Source organism: Anas acuta, chromosome Z, assembly GCF_963932015.1.
Source record: "Anas acuta chromosome Z, bAnaAcu1.1, whole genome shotgun sequence".
Classification (NCBI taxonomy): domain Eukaryota; kingdom Metazoa; phylum Chordata; class Aves; order Anseriformes; family Anatidae; genus Anas; species Anas acuta.
Window position 1 is genome coordinate 57709728 of NC_089017.1, and position 18535 is coordinate 57728262.

The 18535-nt window shown below is 41.1% G+C and overlaps 1 protein-coding gene across 1 annotated transcript; it reads right to left on the minus strand.

The window, feature by feature from the left end:
* Positions 1 to 551: 551 nt before the first annotated feature.
* FEM1C (fem-1 homolog C) lies at positions 552 to 16266 on the minus strand. The gene is made up of 3 exons (XM_068666294.1): positions 16157 to 16266; positions 15203 to 15900; positions 552 to 5643 (listed from the first exon to the last, which is right to left on the minus strand). The coding sequence occupies exons 2-3, from the start codon at positions 15744 to 15746 to the stop codon at positions 4334 to 4336; spliced, it is 1854 nt and encodes a 617-aa protein (XP_068522395.1). The 5' UTR covers positions 15747 to 15900; positions 16157 to 16266; the 3' UTR covers positions 552 to 4333.
* Positions 16267 to 18535: the final 2269 nt, after the last annotated feature.

Consider the following 18535-nt stretch of genomic DNA (forward strand, 5'->3'; position numbering starts at 1 on the left):
ATCTGCATTTGGAGCCTAAATGGAGTATGAGCAGAGAAATGTGTTTGTTATTCCTTTTTAACATTACTGTTAAAGCTAAATTACTTCACGTGAAAAATTAACTGCAATATTTCCATACATGGAGCTAGCCCTGCACAGGAAATTTGTGGTAGAATGAAACACAAAATTAGTTAAAACCAAACGAACAGTAACTTTTCATTCTGCCCTCACTGAGGGTTCAATAACTACATTCATGCCCAAACCCAACAGTTAAGGACAGTCTAATAGGTCTCCCATTAATTTCCTCAAAATTACTTTGAAATATTAAATACCACTTGACTTTATTGCAGTCAAAAAATATTGAAATTAGTGTTAATTTTATGTAGTCATATTTGTGAACATTTTAGAGCATAGCATGCATTTCACTTGGTGTATTTCAAAGCGTGTGGAAGCTCTTTCAACATATCTTGCCACTATCACCTTGCAGTTGATATAAAACTGAGGAGAGGCATGTTTTTCCTAAAAAGGTTCTTACCCTTTTTAAAAAAATTTGTAAGGATTTTGCTATGGCATTCTTTTTTTTTTTTTTTAGTGATTTCTGTGGCTTTTTTTTTTAGTGTCTTGTAAAAATGGAGAGTTTAATTTTAACCAGTTGCAAAACATTTGTTAAAAGAGAACTTTTTGAGAACTACAGAAATGTACAAAATTACTTCATAACCAGGGACTGCTGTGAAGTATATATGGAAAAGGAACCACGCTGTTGCCTTGCAATTCAGAAAGTGCCATTACACCACACTTAACAAACAGAACAGATACAAGAGGCAACTCGAACCTTGTTACCAGAGTAAGTGATAAAAAAAAAAAAAACAGGAAGAGAACTTTAGGATTTGGTAGGAACAGCATTTATTTTTTATTAGAGTATTCTTCATCTACCTGGCTGAAGTATTTCAGTTGAAGTCCAAGATGATTGGACAAAAAAAATGAGTATTTTTATCCCCATACCCTCCTTCCAATCCCCAAATGCACCTTAAGAGGTCTCAACAAGCAAGGAGGTATCATTGTATTTAGGGAACCACACTTGTAAACTGTTTAATCAATTTTAAAACCTGTTTCACCTCTGCAGGCCACACATTTTTTTCCACAGTGTTCTCAATGTGTTCATGCGTTGGTAGCTCAGAAACAGTGCTTTCATCACAGAAAAGCCCAAATACAAAGAAAAGAAAGTTAAAAGTGACAAAGATAATATTTGTGTTCCGAGTGCTTTTTAGTTCCTTGTCCTGACCACAGTGAGTTCAGCTAGCAGTACTACTGTATTTAACATCAGCATGTTTCACTGAAAACATTTTAACAGCCATCTCTGAACAAGTAACAAGACTAAAAGTAAAACAAACAAAATACCTGGTCCATGACATTGTTATCTACTACTGCAGTGGAGACAACACTGGGCTGAAACAAGGGCTGTGGGGGCAAATCTGTTACTACCCATTAGCACTGGCCACAGGGCATCTCAGACAGGGGCTGCTGTCCTGACCCACCTTCCTAATCAGCAAATCCTGAACTAATCCCCTGCATATTACCAACACAGGCTCTGTACTGATCTCTTTTAAAATAAAGTAAGAAGTTAAAGAGTAACATAAGCACACCAGGCTATGGAAATGGAATTAAATGCATGAACTCATCCACCTGGAGACCTAAGTCTGCACATCTGACAAAACCGCAACTTAAGAGTTCAGCAAACAGCCTCAAGACTGTGAAAAATTAACTTCTAAATGGATGTGATACACCACAAGATTGATGCATGCTGGTAGATACTTAGACAGTACTACGTACAATAAATCAGTACTTCTATTATGTGTTAGTTCTTAGAAAGAAGAAAAGCAAACAGTTAACAGAATAGGCCCTCCCTGTAAGACTTAACATTTCTCACTAGATTTATGTATTTTCAATAGTGATATGCTTTCTCCTGGAAATGTCTTCCATTCAAAGATTTGCTAACAATTAATTTTTAGGTTATATTTCTGGACTCAACATCCAAGTAACTAATTTTAAACAGGATATTAGACTGTTACAAAGACAGAAATTTAAACTAAAACCATTAAGGAGCAGACAGATTCCAGAGTATAAAACTCTGAAGATCTAAGAATTCCTTTTTCTTTGACCTATAGAAAGAGAAGTATTTTTGAGAACTGCTTTGATGTGGACCACTTCTACTGTGGTGTGATTTCTTAACTACCCCTGCTTACAAAGTAATAGATAAGCATAGGAAATCAGAAAATAAGGAATACAAAAATCAAACTACTGTTCTCACAAGTGACAACTTGAGTGGCATGTGTTTTAATTGTACGGAATCAGAAAGATCCAGCCAATTGAATAGAAACTTACTGCTGCGTATTTGCAAGAGGAACAGGATTTCCTCATTCTCAGAATTTCATAGGATGTACACATGGCATGGGACACACAGGTGAAAGATGCTTCAAAATACGGAGTCTAAAAGTGGCAATACATCAACAGCACTTTCAACATAGCTTTGTTTAAAACCATCCTAGCATGTTCCTCAAGAATGGCTAAACTAACAGGAGCACTAATAGGAACCCTGAAATAGCCAAAAAACAAGGAAGAACTATTCTCAGATGCACTCAAGATATACTCCTCCTCAACCTAATTCACGAAAGACAAAAATGTTCCAACATCAAATCAGAAGTAAAAATTGAAAATGGCCCTCCTAAAACAGCTTCACCTTTATCTAATTAATTTGGCTTTTAAATATCTATATAAAACTGACAAAAGCCTAAATCAACTTGCTGAATTTCTGGAGCAAGAAACCCATAGGTATGCTTACGACCTACCACTGAGATGACACCTCAAGTCAACAATATCCAATATGCTAGGCCACTAACCTCGCAAGTAAACTGTATTCTACTCAACAGAACTGAATTTAAGACATTTGCAGGGCTAATGTGCCATTATATATTCTGCTATTAATCAACAGTAAAGTGCTGAATTGTATGAATTACCTGAATTGCACTCACATTTATGATCTTCAGTTATAGATTTCTTATCAAGTCAAAAGAGCCCTTTCTGTTGTAAAAGCTAAGCTGTTGTGCAAATATTATAAAAATAGGTACTTTAATCAGGAGCTATATACACAACAGAACTTCAGCTTTTCTTTAAGTACAGCTGACACAGTAGAGATGTAAAATTCATGCAAATATTTATAAAGATATTTAAAAATGAAGAAAAAGGGACACTTCTATAGAACTTCCAATACCCTGGCATACAGCCACTTACTATGTTATAATTATATTAGATGATGTCTAGATCTGGACTGAAAAGCATCATGCCACCAACATGCTTTAGTTTCTTTTGTAGCTAAAGTTGATTTGTAAATTTAAACTACAGCATACATTTGATCTACTTCTCATTAAAGTGTATCATTAAGTTTGAGGTTTAACTTTGAGCAAACTTCACATCTAGTCACATAACCAGCACAAGCAAGACAGTAGTGCAAAGGGGAAGGCGTCAGTTGTACACAGCGAGGACCCTTCCCCTAACTGCACGATGCAACAGAACAATTTTCAGACTTAAAATTCAAGTGGGTTACCATGAGAAAATGGGATTTTTTTCTCCCAAATTTAGTACAAATTCCAGAGGATCGAGAGGAAAGCAACCTCAGTAACAGCACTCAAAAAAGTCAAACCCAAGTTTGGAGAACTGGTAAGTAGCTCCAAAATTTGTCATGCTATGAAGACAGCATTCTCAAAAAGAGGTCCAAACAAACTGCAAAACAAAACTGACATTTAGGTCAAAATTGGCCAACTGCTGCATAGAAATATGCTCACACACAACAGTCATGATTAAGCCAGTGCATAGAGAAGATAAAAGCACTTATGGTAGTTGCAAATGTTAACAAGTCCATCCAACTTCAACAGTTTAGCAATGAGTCCATAGAAAAAGAATAGAGTAGAGTAGAAACGCTCAAGCAAAACCAAAAAAAGATGACCTTCCAACTGTATAAAATCCACATTAACAGTTATAGTATAAAGACATCAGTGGAAAATACTCAACCCAGTCCCAAACACCCAACAGGCAAATAAGACCAGAATAGACAAGCCTTTGGCAGACAATTTTAAGAGTCTAAATATGGCATTACATTTCTAATTAACCCACAAAATATATTATATGGCATATATTAAATACTGGGTAACCAACTCTGCAGATCTGATGCTAACAACACTTTAGCCAATGAAAGCAAGATGGAGCAAGCTAAGGGAACGCTGGTGTACCACAACAGTGCTCAAGGAAAACACAGTCACCAAATCGTGCTTCAAAAACAGTACTCTGGGGCTCCGTGCTATCATCTGTGGAGCAAAACAAAGTCCTCTAGTTTTTCAGGGATGTGGCCTGTGTAGTATATGTTATGATTCGCTATAACACGAGCAGCCAGGCACTGCAACGTAGTATGATTTATGGGCTGGATTAAATTCTTTGCTATTTCCTTCTCATCCAGCAAATCGCTAGCAGTTTGTTTATGTGAGTTTGTGGCATCGAAGTGTGAACCTGACTTGATGAGAAGATTCATGATGTCTGGATGGTTGTTCAGTGCAGCAATGTGTAACGGACTGTTGTTATCAGAGTCTCTGACATTTACATCAGCACCACATTCCACCAGGATAGCAGTAACTTGTAGAGAAGGGAATTTACAAACTGGGTAGCGACCCACACATGTAGTATTATTGTCAACAGCAAGGTGAAGCGGACTGAAGTTATTTTTCCCTCTAGGCTGAAGCTTAAGAAACCTGTAAATAGTCTGTTTCTTAAAATACTCCTGTTCTGAGCTGCAAGGTACTTTCTCCAACAAGCAGATTAAATGCAAAATAATGGATAGGGCTTTGTTCAACTGTATTGGATCAGGAGGACACTGGGTTTGTTTCATGGCCCGCTCTATTTCTAGGACACTTTTGCACAGTATGCCCATCAGATCATCAAAGGTAACAGTAGTGCCCAGTAGGCCTTTCGCCCTATCCTGCAGCATGAAGGAGAAAAGCTCAGCAAATGACAGCAAACTGCTGGCCGTCATAGGGCTCAGCGGATCTAAGTTGTTCTGCTGCATGTCCAAAGCGTATTTCCATAAGTTGATGCAACGCTTAAAGTTTCCAGAGTCTGCATAGACAGCACCTCTGTATCTAATGTAGTAGGATGTATCTGGGTGAGAAGGGCCAAGAATACGTTCTCTAATCAATAGTGCCTGCATTCTCATTTCGTCAGGATCTGCAATAAGATTTTCTAGCTCTTCTGAGCTGTTTACCTCTTTAGCATAATCATAGGCCATAATTAGTGTTTGTGGCACAGGTTTGCTCAGGATATTAGTCCTGTCACTGTATCTCATCTCCATAGCTCGCTTCCAGTATTTCAAAGCACCAAGCAGATCTCTCTTTTTGTCCACAAACGTTGCTCCTAGAAGTTCCAGGGCATTTATGCATTCAGCCTTACTGGTCTGTACGTGCTGGGTCAGAAAGTCCACGATATTTGTGTGGCCTGTCACACTAGCTGACAGCAGGGGAGTCATTCCATAACCATCCTTTTCCATTTTAGCACAATACTTGAGAAGCATCTTCATGATCTCCAAACTTCCAGATTCTGCACAATCGTGTAATGCGGTGTTTCCTAGTAAGAGAAAAAAATCAATTACACAAACAATTAAATTATAGCCTAAATCCAGCAACGTTAAGTGTTAAAAAAAATACTTTGACATCTATGGTCTATGAAAGGCTTAAATGAAAAGTTAAATATTTAAGATTGACTAAAATACCAAGGCTACAGGGAAGTTAAACAAATCAAAATGTTTGATATTTTATTGCCTGAAAGATTTAAACAGGTCTTAAGATCCTTTGTCTCATTACTCAAAAAAAAAAAACACCAAAAAAAAAAACACAACAAAACAGAGTAAAAACAGAGTCCTCCCTTACATACGAGATTTTTTTAAATCTGCTTTCAAATATGAAACAGAAAACTAAGCTTGCTAATCTCCATGTTGTTGTATTTTTCCTTCTCCCCTCATCAAGTTTCCTTCCTCCGTATCTCTAGACATAATTAAAAATGTGATCTGCATGAAAATTAAAGCTGGGCTAACTCAACACGAAGAAAAAAATGTCTTCAGCACAACATGCAGCCATCTATCTTGTGTCTTATCATTTACATTCAGATTATTCTTCTTAAGCCTGTCATTGCATATTCTCTAATTTAAAGGCACTCCAGTACTAACAGTGTGTTGAGATTTCTTGCAAGCACTAAAGCCACTTCACTGAAAATCACGTACACAGCAAATCAGAAAGAAAACATCAGGCACAACAGTTAAATATTTAGCTATTATGATTCAAATAGATGAAAATTTTGCTCCGTTTCAAATATGAGCACTTCACTGGAAGAGAAGGGAAGACGACGGATGACAAGCTCTCCCGATCCTCTCCCAACATAAAGCCTCATGCCACTGGTTGTTCTTAAACCACACAATTGAAACCCACCTTGTTCTTTATACATATTGTATGTACTACAGATTCAGGCTTACCAACTTTTCAACCTCCCACTAAATCAACAAGAAATAATTTACAGAAGGCTCATGTAACTACCCACCACCCCCTCCATTAATTTTTCTTATATATCAGCACTGCAAAATCCTAGTTAACTGGTTATCAGACCATCCATTTCTGTTACACTGTCAGCAAGTTTCTGTAGTCTCAAGTGAGACCTTATCCAAAGGCTGTCTGTCCATTTATAGTCATCGATTTTTGCCTTTAAAAACTGAAAGAAAGGTTTCCTAAAACTTCCTTATTTGAATTTTTCGCAGGCTTTTTTATGCCAAAAAGACAGTGATTTGCAGTCAGCTTTGCTGTTTCTGGAAAACAACAAACAAAATAATGTAACATTAATTCATACAGTGAACTTGACTTGCAATATATTATTTTCCTGATAAATTTTGCAATAGCTGCCAATTATTTTATTATCACTTCTTAAAAAGTAAACAGAGGATGACACCCAACACAAAGTGGCACCTGAAATTATCTATTAGATCAAGACTCGTGAAACTAAATCCAGGTCATACAGCGGCAAGTGATTTTCAAATGTTAATACCTTAGGCAATTATTGTCAGTAATGGAGAGTTTGAAGTCAGGACTGGTTTGCTCACACTACAGCCTCTACCAAGACTAACAAAGATTTCAACCACAAGAACATATTTTTCCAAATTCAGATAGGTTAGAAGTTTGGCACATGTAGTTTATCAAATGTAATCCCCTCTCTCTGTACCTCGGTATTGACAGGCATGAGACCTTCAAATTCCCAAGATGGAATGAGGTCACAGGCAGACAAACACACAAGAGGAACTTGCCAAAATATACACGTTATGCAATTCTTCTTGCTGTGCTGGGGAAATCCAGTTAAAACGCAACTACAGCACCCAAAGTGCTGCTCCCTGTGCCATCGGCACTTCAGTGTTTTGTGATAGCAGCAAAGCCAGACGAGTCTGGGTGCCGGCTGAGCCGTCAGCTAATGCAGCCGTTTGAGGGGGTGTTCAAGTCCACATCCCATCCTTCACAGCAGAGCTCCACAACACTGGAATCAGCACCTGCTTTCTCCCTTCAGGTCAACGTTTTTAGGAAATTAAAAGAAGTCATAACACAGAAGTATGTTAACAACAAATCACGCAAAATACCAGAGCATCATCAGAGTTCTTTCAATGCTTTGACAATTAATTCACTTTGCTGGCTTTGACAATTGAATCCATGGTAGCTATTCATACCACACACTGCAGATCCATCACCATATAATGCTGCTCTTGAAACTCTTATCAGTTGCCAGGCTTATATCCTATGACACAATAATACTTATACCACACTCTAAGCTTAGCCACTGCCTGGGTAAATTCAGGTCCAATCCAACAACTTAGAATGTCACTAACTTATGGCACAGCCTTGCAGGACATGTGGGAGTATGCCTAGAACCCCAAGAACTTGACTAATCTTTCCAATCAGACTGTCCTTTGTTAGAAAAAAGATAATGTTAGTATTACAATTGACTTAAACAGTAGTTACTGACAGCATTATCAGAATATCAGGGTATTTTTTTCTAGCTCCCTACACTGCAGTAGCCCTTGGTGACCAGAGCTATTTCTAACAATGGGCAGACTGAAAAAGGAAGACCATCACCACTAACTTTCAGCCACTGCACCTCACTTAATTTGACTGGATGGTGTAAGTACTGCAGTAGAAAGGAAATACTGCAGTACTTGAGAGATGTGGCAGTGGCCTTACAGCTACTATGTCTACATTCCACATACTGCCCAGGAGTTGAACAGTTGAAATAAATGAACCATTATTATGAATTTAAAAATTTCATCCATTTCAGAAACACTATCTGGTTTACAGTTACAGGAATAAACAGTGGCTAAACATTATCTATCCATTTCAGAAGCCAATCGGTCTTTTTGTAATGTATCTACTGCTGTATTAAAAAGGAAATAGATTGAAAGTAAGGAAGTTTTTTGAAAGTCATTCTCTGATAAGCATTTTTCTAAAGGACAAATAACTTGAATTTGACCAACGTCTTTGTTACGTGGCTTTGTTGTGGGTTTTCTTTATTGTTGTTAGTTGCTTTTTAATTGTGCATGAATAATTCAAAAAAGAATTCATTAGATTTTGTTAAACTACTTTCCATTCTGAAATAATCTGCGGGAATTTGATCACATATAGAAGACTGAGCCTTTCATGCTGCTTAATAATCAGCATCATTCTTGCATAGGAATGAAATTGGACTGGCAATGTTACAGTAGGCATAGTACTTCTCTGCTAGGAATTGAATGCCAGGATACTGCATTGCTAATACTGCTTATAAGCTGTTTCTGTCTGTATAAAAAAAAAAAAATAATCACTATTCACATTACCTAATAACTTCCTCTAATTAAAAAGAACAACAAAATAAAAAGGGAATAACCATCATCTTCAGTCCTCCTAAATCTTGCAAGAACAGATAAGGGAAAAAGTTAGGGTCAGTTGACATCGTAGCTGCACATTTCATTCTTTTGTCACAGTCCTTCTTTAAAAGTATTATGAATATTACACAATCACTACTATGTAACCCAGATTTAATTACCTAATTTTCCAGTATTACAAAAAGCTAATTGGGGTGGGGACTCAAATTTACAACGAGGTTGTGTCTTTCTGTGTCAAAACAAATAATTCCCAAAACAGACTGGTAGCTTGTGACACAGCAATGAAAGAAAAACAACAATGACACAAAGTGATTTGACTTGATTTGCAAACAATATCAAGTACCTCCACTTCTTTATTACATTTTTAATATATAGAATATTACTTCCTTATTTAATAAATAAATAAATAATGCCTGATCAGATTTCTGGGTAGTAAAATTTATTATCAGTCTGATTTCATATCCGGGATCTGTTCCTGAAAATAAACACAGAGCTGTTCAACATTAGATAGAGGAGAGAAAAGATTTGATTGACTGACCAGCGTGTAAAACCAGCCAGATACATCTATTTTTGCAGCCTTACAGATAAAATTAATCACTCTTTTAAAAGTGAAGCTGTTCATGTAACACTGATTTTCAACACTGCACTGGAAGCAATTAAATCCTTCAGCAGCTGTACTTTTTAAAAAAAAAATACGTATTGATATATACTTACAAATGTGGACAGTGCACACAAATCCCTTTACATCTTTACACTCAGTAAGCATAACAAAGAAAAGCTAAAGGCATGTCTTCCCTTCGAGAAGAAATCTAGTAAAAATTGCAAAGCATTGCTAACCTCAACAAGTTTTAATCTACTTTCTACATTCTGTAAAAGAATAATTGCTCCCCTTGCTCACAAAATTATTTCAGGATAACTTGTATCATCAAAATTCACAGCACAAATCTCATTTTTAACCATTTAATTTCAACATAATCTCCTTTTTAGTTGAAATAAAAAAGAAATATTTGTTTAAACTCTTTCCTTATTTAATCTTCCTTATTTTATTTACAGACATTTGTACTGAAGTTTTCACATACCATCACACACAAAATATCAACAAAATGCAGTGCACTGTGTCATGCAATATTAACCAAAAAAGGAAAAAAAAACAACCCAACCAAAATAATAACTAAAAAAAAGGCACAGGACACTTTTAGAGCAAGGCCTTTACTCACAGGGGAAAAAAAAAAAATCTTTGTTTAGCTTTTGTTTCCCCAAAAAAATGAATCTTGGCAAGTATACAAGACAAAAAAAAAAAAAGAGAACAAACCTGTCAGCCTCCTTAATGTTTACTGCAAGGGAAAATTAATTATTTTTAATGCATACTAAACCACTCTGATCATAGAGGAAAAAGTGGGAATCTACCTAATCCCTGTATTTCTTAGCCTAATTCTGTAAAAGATTTTCTCCTTCCCAAGAGGTTTGAGCATTATGCCTCCCAGTCTCCCACACAAACAATAACACGGAAACAGCAGTAGCCCTTGTCACAGCACCGCTGTGTGTATAACCTTGATAAACTACCTGCAGTGACTGAGGTCCGTACGCTTCTGGAGCTCCCAAACTGAGCAAGCAAAGTGAACAAGCCTCATCCTTTGTGCTATGTTATAAAGCTATTCTAAAATATGCTAATATGAGCTGTATGTAGTATAACTTTACAAGATTTTGAATTACAGTGTTGTTTTTCATTTTCAGAATGCATGCCTTCCTCTGACTGCTATGGTATGGTGGTACAGAGGACCATAAATGACAAAAACTGTGCTTTCAACTGAGCATTCCTGTGCAGATCTCAAGAGGATCCTAAAGGAATGCCTTGTCCAGCAGTTCTTACAGCATTTTCTAATACTTCAGAGGGGGAAAAACTAGTCTTGTAGCTAGCAGATGTGTCTGCTAACAACAGGAGGGGGACTGGGTTAGTGAAGACCATCAGTAAAACACAGGAATATGACGCTGAAGACAGAGACCACATTCCAAGCGGCTGAGCAATGGAAAGAGTTAGAAGCCATGTTCAGAAAAAAAAAAAAAAAAGCAACACCTCCCTTTCAAGAAGATACTCTGGAAAAAAAGAATCCTTATTCCCCATGCCATTAAGACCATCCAGGCTATCACTGCTTGTGTACCTTATCTATTATTCAACTTCTTAATTGCAGAAAAGGAAGGAACAAATCTACATTATTGCAGAAGGACTGGAAGAAGAGGATGAAGAATAATGCAGATTATCAAAACGTGCATAGCCCACACTCATAAAGCAAGACCTACGTGTTTTGTCTGGAGTCAGAAGTACAAGATCTCTTTTAAATGGTCTGCAAGCAAAGTAGTTTTTTGGGGCAATTACAAAATAATTTAAATATAAAATCCAGTTCTGACAAACATGACCCGATGTGTATCAACAAGAACGCTCAAATCTGTAGTCTGAAGGCATGGCCAAGACTGCTACCACCTGAATTACAACAGCAAGCATTTTCCTCCCTGTGCTGACCTGCTGGTCTCAAGGCGACTGTGCACAGAAATACGTCAGTGAAACTGTATTGAGGAATCCAGAGGACTGTTCCAATGCTGTCAGACAGCATTTAACTTACAGATTGCTGGCAAGATTGGCCATGCAGACGAACAGAAAACCGCACGCAGCCACAACGCAGAAGCTTCCCTCCTCAGGGGAAAGGGCCACCTCTTGGGTTCCAACTCCTCAGGAGAAAAACTCAGGTTTCTGCTACTGTAGCATTTATTACCCACCCTGTTCCTCCTAAGTAAGAACTTTAGGATGTAAGAGTTGTTTGTTTTTTAAAATAATAATTAGCTATTTTAGACGTTTTATACCATTAAAACTTATTAAGATTTGTTACTTTTAGTTTGTAGCTTCTCCAAGCAGGAGTAACATCTCTGAGAAGCCTCTGAAATTGGAAGATTAAGCCGAATTAACTCACTTGAGAAGCGTTGCTTTGGCTGTTTTTGCTTTTACTAAAAAATAAGAAAAATAAAAGATACCTGCAGGTATCTCTGTTATTTCCCATAGCTCTACTAGGAAAAAAAACACCCTTCATAACACACTTATGACTTTCCCCCCCTCGCTTATGTGGTTTGTGTAACCTAATTTTTCTTAGTCTTTTGTTTTCATTTTTGTTGCCTACATTCCTCACAGAACTTTCGGGCAACTGTGAGAGTCAGATCTGCACAAAATCAGATGAAAGCCAACAAAATGCTTGTATTTTAAATACAGAACTACAGCCCATTTTTCCCAGTACTGCACTTACATACCCCAAACAACCTGTTATTGCCTTCTTCAACACCTTCTCCTGAGAGACAGTGCCAGACCTACACCTCACCTCACTGTAGCCTGTTACCTGACTCAGACTCTGAAGTTTTTATGGATGCCCTAATCACGCCCTAGATGTACTTTTGCACTTCCCTAACTCTCCTTCAAGAGCCTTTGTGTTCTGAGTTTCAGTAGTCCTAAACACTGTTGCAGGATTTTACCCATATTTGAGAATTAGAATTTCACTACATTTTTCAGCTGCTCTTTTACACCCTGCCTCAGCAGTCATCCAGATTTTTAGTAATCTGTGACCATACCAATTTTTTCATCTGAACGTATTTTGAAGTTTCCCTGGAACTACCAACATAAACATCTTTATACCTTTCCCAGCCCTAGAATTTCCCAGTTACGAAAATGTGAATAAAATCCTACCTTACAATATCAAATTCCAGCGTAAAAAAAAACACAATGGGTGGTTCAAACCCTTTCCTGGTTTTGAGAATAACTGGAAAACAATCTGTAATTACCTCCCACAACAGCACTTTTCCAAAGGTACCTCTATGAAAGCTCCATAGCTTTGTTTCTGTGAAGAGGTTTGTAATTCTAATTGCTGAAAAAATTTCTATTAGGTAAAGCTTTTACTTCTTTCACAGAAAAGGGCTTCCCCCTGAATGGCCCAGGAGACAGACCGTCTGAAGTTCAGATACAGGGACTGCAACAAGTTTTCCTACTCCAAAGCAGACCACTCAAGTTCTTTTTACCTCCTTACTACACCACCCCTATTCTTTGTCTGTTCTTTAATGAACAGCTGGGTAAAGCAAAAAAATGAAAATAACTTTCATTTGAGACTTTGAGACCAGAGACTTTGAGGGGGAATGTGATAGTGTAGAATAAATCCTGTTGGAAACACTCATTTTGAAACTAGCTGCTACTGAGCATTTTTTGCAAAACAAAGTTCAGAAGGTGAGCTGTCGAGCCTCAGCCACCACAACACCCATACCGCTGTAAAATTTAAGGCTACCCAGTTTGGCTCAGTTCTTCGTCTTTCCGCAGCTGACATTCACTTTCAGGTTTTACAGTAGTTACTTTCTCTCTTCCTCTACCTTGTCACTGCTTATTTAATAAGTTCAGAGATCAGACAGGCTTAAGACATCAAAAAGAAGAACACTCCTGTCACATGAGAGAGGATTTCCAAACACAAAAAGGCAAACCATACCTGACCAATAGGTAACATTTACACACATCCATTTGTACGCTCTGCAGTTCAAAGTATAAAATTAATTTTAGTGATCTAAAACATATCCAATCCAACTTCTTTATTTTTAATCAGTAAAGATCTGTTATACCTTGGGAACTTTTGGTTAAGTGCTCAAGATGCGAGTCACACCAGAAACTAAAAGAAGCATAGAGAGGAAGGAATTAAGATAATAAAGAAACTGAGAGTGATGAGAAAATCCTTAGGAAAGCACATCTGCCTTCAAGTATTTAAGCAAAGGAACAAAAAAAAAAAAAACTAATGCAGTAGAAAAGTAAATAAGAAGGACGAATAAATTAAAGCCTACTCTACTGACACAAAATGAAAGAAGAGCCACAGATTTTTTCTTTCCCTGTTACATCAGAGGCTTAACAGCTCTGTTCTACCCATACCTTTCATATGAAGGAATATGTTCAAAAAAAGGACGCACATTTTATGCTTAGCTTGTTATTCCACTAACCCTGTCTAGAAAAAAAATGACATTTTTGTCCTATCACAAGTCCATGATGATTCATAAGCAAACTTAAATCCTTACAAAGGAAGATTTATTTTGCTCTGCCCACCTCTATGACAAATCGGTAGTTTATCTTGCTTTACATTAACCCCGCATATCTGATGATTTGCTGAAAGAACGCATACTTAGCTGAGCAGCTTTTTCAAAGAGATCACCCTCACATTTGGTATTTAACAGTATCGTATAATAATCTAAACACAAAGTAAATTTTGACATAAATTAACTGTATAGTATCCTGTTACACATATAATTTAGCCTTAAACAGACAAAGTATTTTGTTACAGTAATAACTAGTAACATAACATAAAAAACAAACTGCTGAAACACAATCCTGCCTCAGTGAGTTAAAAATTAACTGTAACCTGAAATACTTGGCATGCTTTTTAGGCCAGTATCACATTCACCTAAGAGTCCAACTTGTGAAGAAAAAAAAAAAAAGTGGTTAAACCAAGGAGCCCACAAAACTACAATCACAACCAAGTGAGAGAAACTGTCACTTTGACAGAATAATTGCAAAACAGGGGCAGAGACACGTCCTTAGTGATCTGTGCAACCCTGGAAGTCCTTCTGTTGCAGTCATAGTCACCTGAAGCCTCATTTCTTTAATCCTAATACATGTTTTTGTTTTGACGTGGAAAAGGAAGGGCCCAAACGGATTCAAGAATTTGAAGGGAGAGGTGGGTGAAGAGCAAAGTAGTTACTCATTTCCAAAGTAGAAAATATTTTTTCTTCTTTGTGAGTCTTTCCCCACTATAGTCTTAGTGGCATAAGCCAGTTTTAAGTACAGCCTGTTTGTTTGTTTGAAGAAACAGCATGAAAACAAATATATGCTTGGACCGTACTACTACACAAACAGCCAAGTGTTTACACAGCTTTACACAAAAAAAATTACACAGTTTACACAAAGTTTATTAGCTTTTCCCATGTTTGTATGACTTTAAGAATTTGAAGCTTAAAATTAATCAATTTAGAAAGAAGTTACACAGTCACTGTTAACAAGGAAGTATGCTGAAAAAAAAAAACCAACACAGTAGAAACACGGCTAAATATGCTTCATCTCTTACTCATCCGTACGATGAGACTGGAAGAATATTTCTGGGTGCCTGCAGCCTCCTAAAGGAGGAGGAGGAGGGAGTTCTACCCCTCTTTACCACAAGGAAAATAAAGCCATTGACTTACCCTTAACGCTTTTCCTGTTGACATCAGCTCCCTTCTCGAGCAGATACTGGGCGATCTCCTTGTGGCCTTTGTAGCAGGAGATCATCAGGCAGGTGTGCCCGTGGCGGTTCGACACCTCCAGGTCCGCCTTGTGCTCCACCAGGTACTTCACGATCTCCAGGTGCCCGTCGAAGCAGGCGGCCCGCAGCGGGGTCGAGTTGGTCAGGGTGGTGTTGTTGACCGAGGCGCCGTGGTCCAGCAGGCACTGGACCACCTTCAGGTGGCCGGCAGCCGAGGCCGCCCAGAGCGGCGGGGCCCCCTCGATGGTCTCGCCATCGAAGTTGACCGAGCCGCCGACCTCGATGGAGGCGGCGCAGTGCTCCAGCAGGTACTCCACCATCTCAAGGTGACCGTAGCGGGCCGCCATCAGCAGCGGCGTGGCCCCGTTGGTCTTCTCCGACACCAGCACCGCCACCTCCTCCCGCGTCTTGCTGGCCAGCAGCTTGGAGAGCAGCCGCAGCTTGCCATCGCGGGCCGCGTTGAACACGGCCGTCTTCAGATCCATCGGGCCCCGCTCCGCCGCCGCTCTGCCCCCTCACTGGCGGCACCACCGCCGCCCGCCGCCTCCTCGCGCCTGGGACATGGGTTGGGGACGACAGGGACACAACGACGACGACGACAGCGACGACGACAACAGCACCCAGCGGCCTGCCGGCGACCTGCGGAGCACGCAGACGAGTCGCGACCGGCGAGTCGCGACAGACACCGCCCCCCCCCCCCCTCAGAGCCCCCCTCAGAGCCCCCCGAGATGGCGGCGGGGCGCGCACCCCCCCGCTCCCCTTCGGCTCCCAACCGCCGCCCAAGCCCAGCACCCGCCCCCCATAACCCCCCACAGCCCCCCAGAGCCCCCCGTAACCCCCCACAGCCCCCCCGGCCCCACCGAGCCCCGTGAGGCGCCCCCGCAGCCGCCGTTACCTCCCCGCGCCTCAGAGCGCAGCGCCCCGCCGCGCCGCCATGACAGCCCGAGCGCCAGCCGCGGCCCTGCCAGCGGGCGCAGCGCAGCCCGAGGAAGTGCGGGGGGGGCCGGCCCGCCGCAGCCAATGAGAGAGAGGCGCGGGCGCCCGACAGCCAATGGAAAAAGGGAGGGGGCGGGACTAGGCGCGGCGGGAGGGAGGGCTGCCCCGAATGGCGGCGGGCGGGGCCGGGAGGGGAGGGGCGGGGAGGGGCGGGGAGGGGCGGGGACGGGAGCGGGGCCGCCATGGCGGGGCGCTCGCCTCAGGGCAGCGCCCGCAGGGGGCGGCAGGACGGGCGCCTCGCCTCACGCCCGTGGAGCTAGGGGGCTGCCCGGCTCCAGGAGGCATCAGGGGGCTGCCCGGCTGGAGCACAGCCCGGCAGGGCTCTGCCCTCCTGCCCCGCTCGCTCACAGCCCCGTGGCGGACATTTTGCGGCTGTATCCGCAGCCCTGGCTCCAAGGGTGTGAGGGAGAACACGGGGGGCACCGCACAACGCCTGATTTTTTCCTCTTTTTTTTTTTTTTTTTTTTTTTTTTTTCATACAGAGTTTGTACAAACTCCCATTGAAACCATTCTGGGACTCGCATTAGGTTTCCAGTCAGGGCGCCTGTTGTAAAGCACTAAATCACTTCACATTATCCATCCAGGTCTTTGTGTCCCAAAAGGGCAGAGGAGGACGAGTGCAGAGCTGTAGGTTCCCTTCTCTTCACATCAGGCCGCGCAAAGGAATGAACCAAAGAAAAACCTAACCCACACCTCAGCTCTTAGCTTAGGCACTGAAACCAACGCGTCTGTATTAACGTGGAAATTTCTGCAAATTTTTGACCTTTCTTTTCATCGCGGCCCAGGGGCACCCGCAGCATGGCTATACTTCTGCTAACACATCTCCATGATGCATATTGCAAGGAGCCATGCTCCAGGTGCTCTGTGTAGCTCATGTCCTGCCTCGGCTGTACCCAGTCCCCTACACCAGCCTGGCTGAGGGTGAAATCGGGAACTGTGTCCTCAGGCTGGAGCAAGGGCTGATGAGGGTGGACACACACTGAGCGGGAGAGGTCTGGTCCCCAAGTACCTCATTTCAACAGGGAAATGAGCATCTCTGCCCGTGTGCCCAGGAGAGTAAGGATATCACATTGTTTCCAGAGATGTCAGCTGAGCTGAGCTTTTACCTCCATAACCTCCTTGAAAACCATTCCAATATTTTGCATGCTGATTTTCTGTAGTCATACTGAGAACTTGGAGAGAGAAATAAGAAAATGATAATCCATTTAGTTCTAATTCTCAAAAATACTTGCACAGATCATGCCAATTTTCTATGCTATTAAACTATATATATATGCACACATGCATGTATGTGTATATAATGGAGATGGTTTATAGGTTAACTTCCCTAAAATATGTACAGTGGTTTAGTGATGGAAATATACTACAGGGAACAGGTGCTGTACCACGTGTTATGGGTATTTCTGAAAGGTACAAACAAGGCAAGCTTGCAGATGGCCTCATATGCGTGCTTTTTAACAGCCTGAAGTGTCTGCTGAAATATTTCCTCTTCTCTCTCTCCATGGTCTCTGGTGCTAATTCAAGGGCCTGAAAGTACATTTACAGAAGTTGCAGTTCCCAGGGATTCTGACATCTCTGCTGTTAACAGTGGTGGCAGATGTGCACCTTGCTTTAGGTCAGCATTTGCCGAGCTTGTCAAAACAGAATTTCCCTCTAAGAAAGCAAACTCAATTTTCTTCCTCTGCTGGAAACCTGTGAGGAGAAGCTGAACTAGCTGTTATTGTTCAGCCCGGAGGAAAGAAGACTTGGGAGGTGAAAGGAGATGTGGGGCTCTTTCCAGTGGCGCCCAGTGCCAGCACAAGAGGCACTGGGCACCAGCTGGGCACAGGAGGCTCCCTCTGAACACCAGGAGTGCCACTTTGCTGTGCAGGTGACCGAGCACTGTCACAGGCTGCCCAGAGGCTGTGGGGTCCCTCCTTGGGGATCTCCAAAAGCCCCCTGGACGTGGTGCTGGGCACCCTGCTCTGGGTAGCCCTGCTGGAGCAGGGGTTGGAGCAGTGGAGGTCCCCAACGACCTCAGCCCTGTTGTGACTGTGTGTTTCTGTGTCCTCCTAACATGCATTGTGAATGACCTGCACGCCTGAATTCGTGCATCCATTCATACACTCCAGCTAGCCTGTGTGTGACCATATGTTGCCTCTCTGATGACAGTATTCTGGCTTTTTGGGAGAGGCTGTGGTAGGCTGCGTAGCAGATCTGAAGCAGCAAAACCTGTAAATTTAACACAGCAGAAGTTGAACGTAACAAAAGCAACTGCCAAAAAGAAATTATCTCCCAG

Excerpts from the sequence above, each read along its gene's own strand:
- FEM1C (XM_068666294.1), bottom strand. The coding sequence starts at position 15,746 with ATGGATCTGAAGACGGCCGTGTTCAACGCGGCCCGCGATGGCAAGCTG. Across the intron at positions 5,644-15,202 it reads CAACAGGAAAAGCGTTAAGG|GAAACACCGCATTACACGAT; the intron begins GTAAGTCAATGG and ends TTCTCTTACTAG.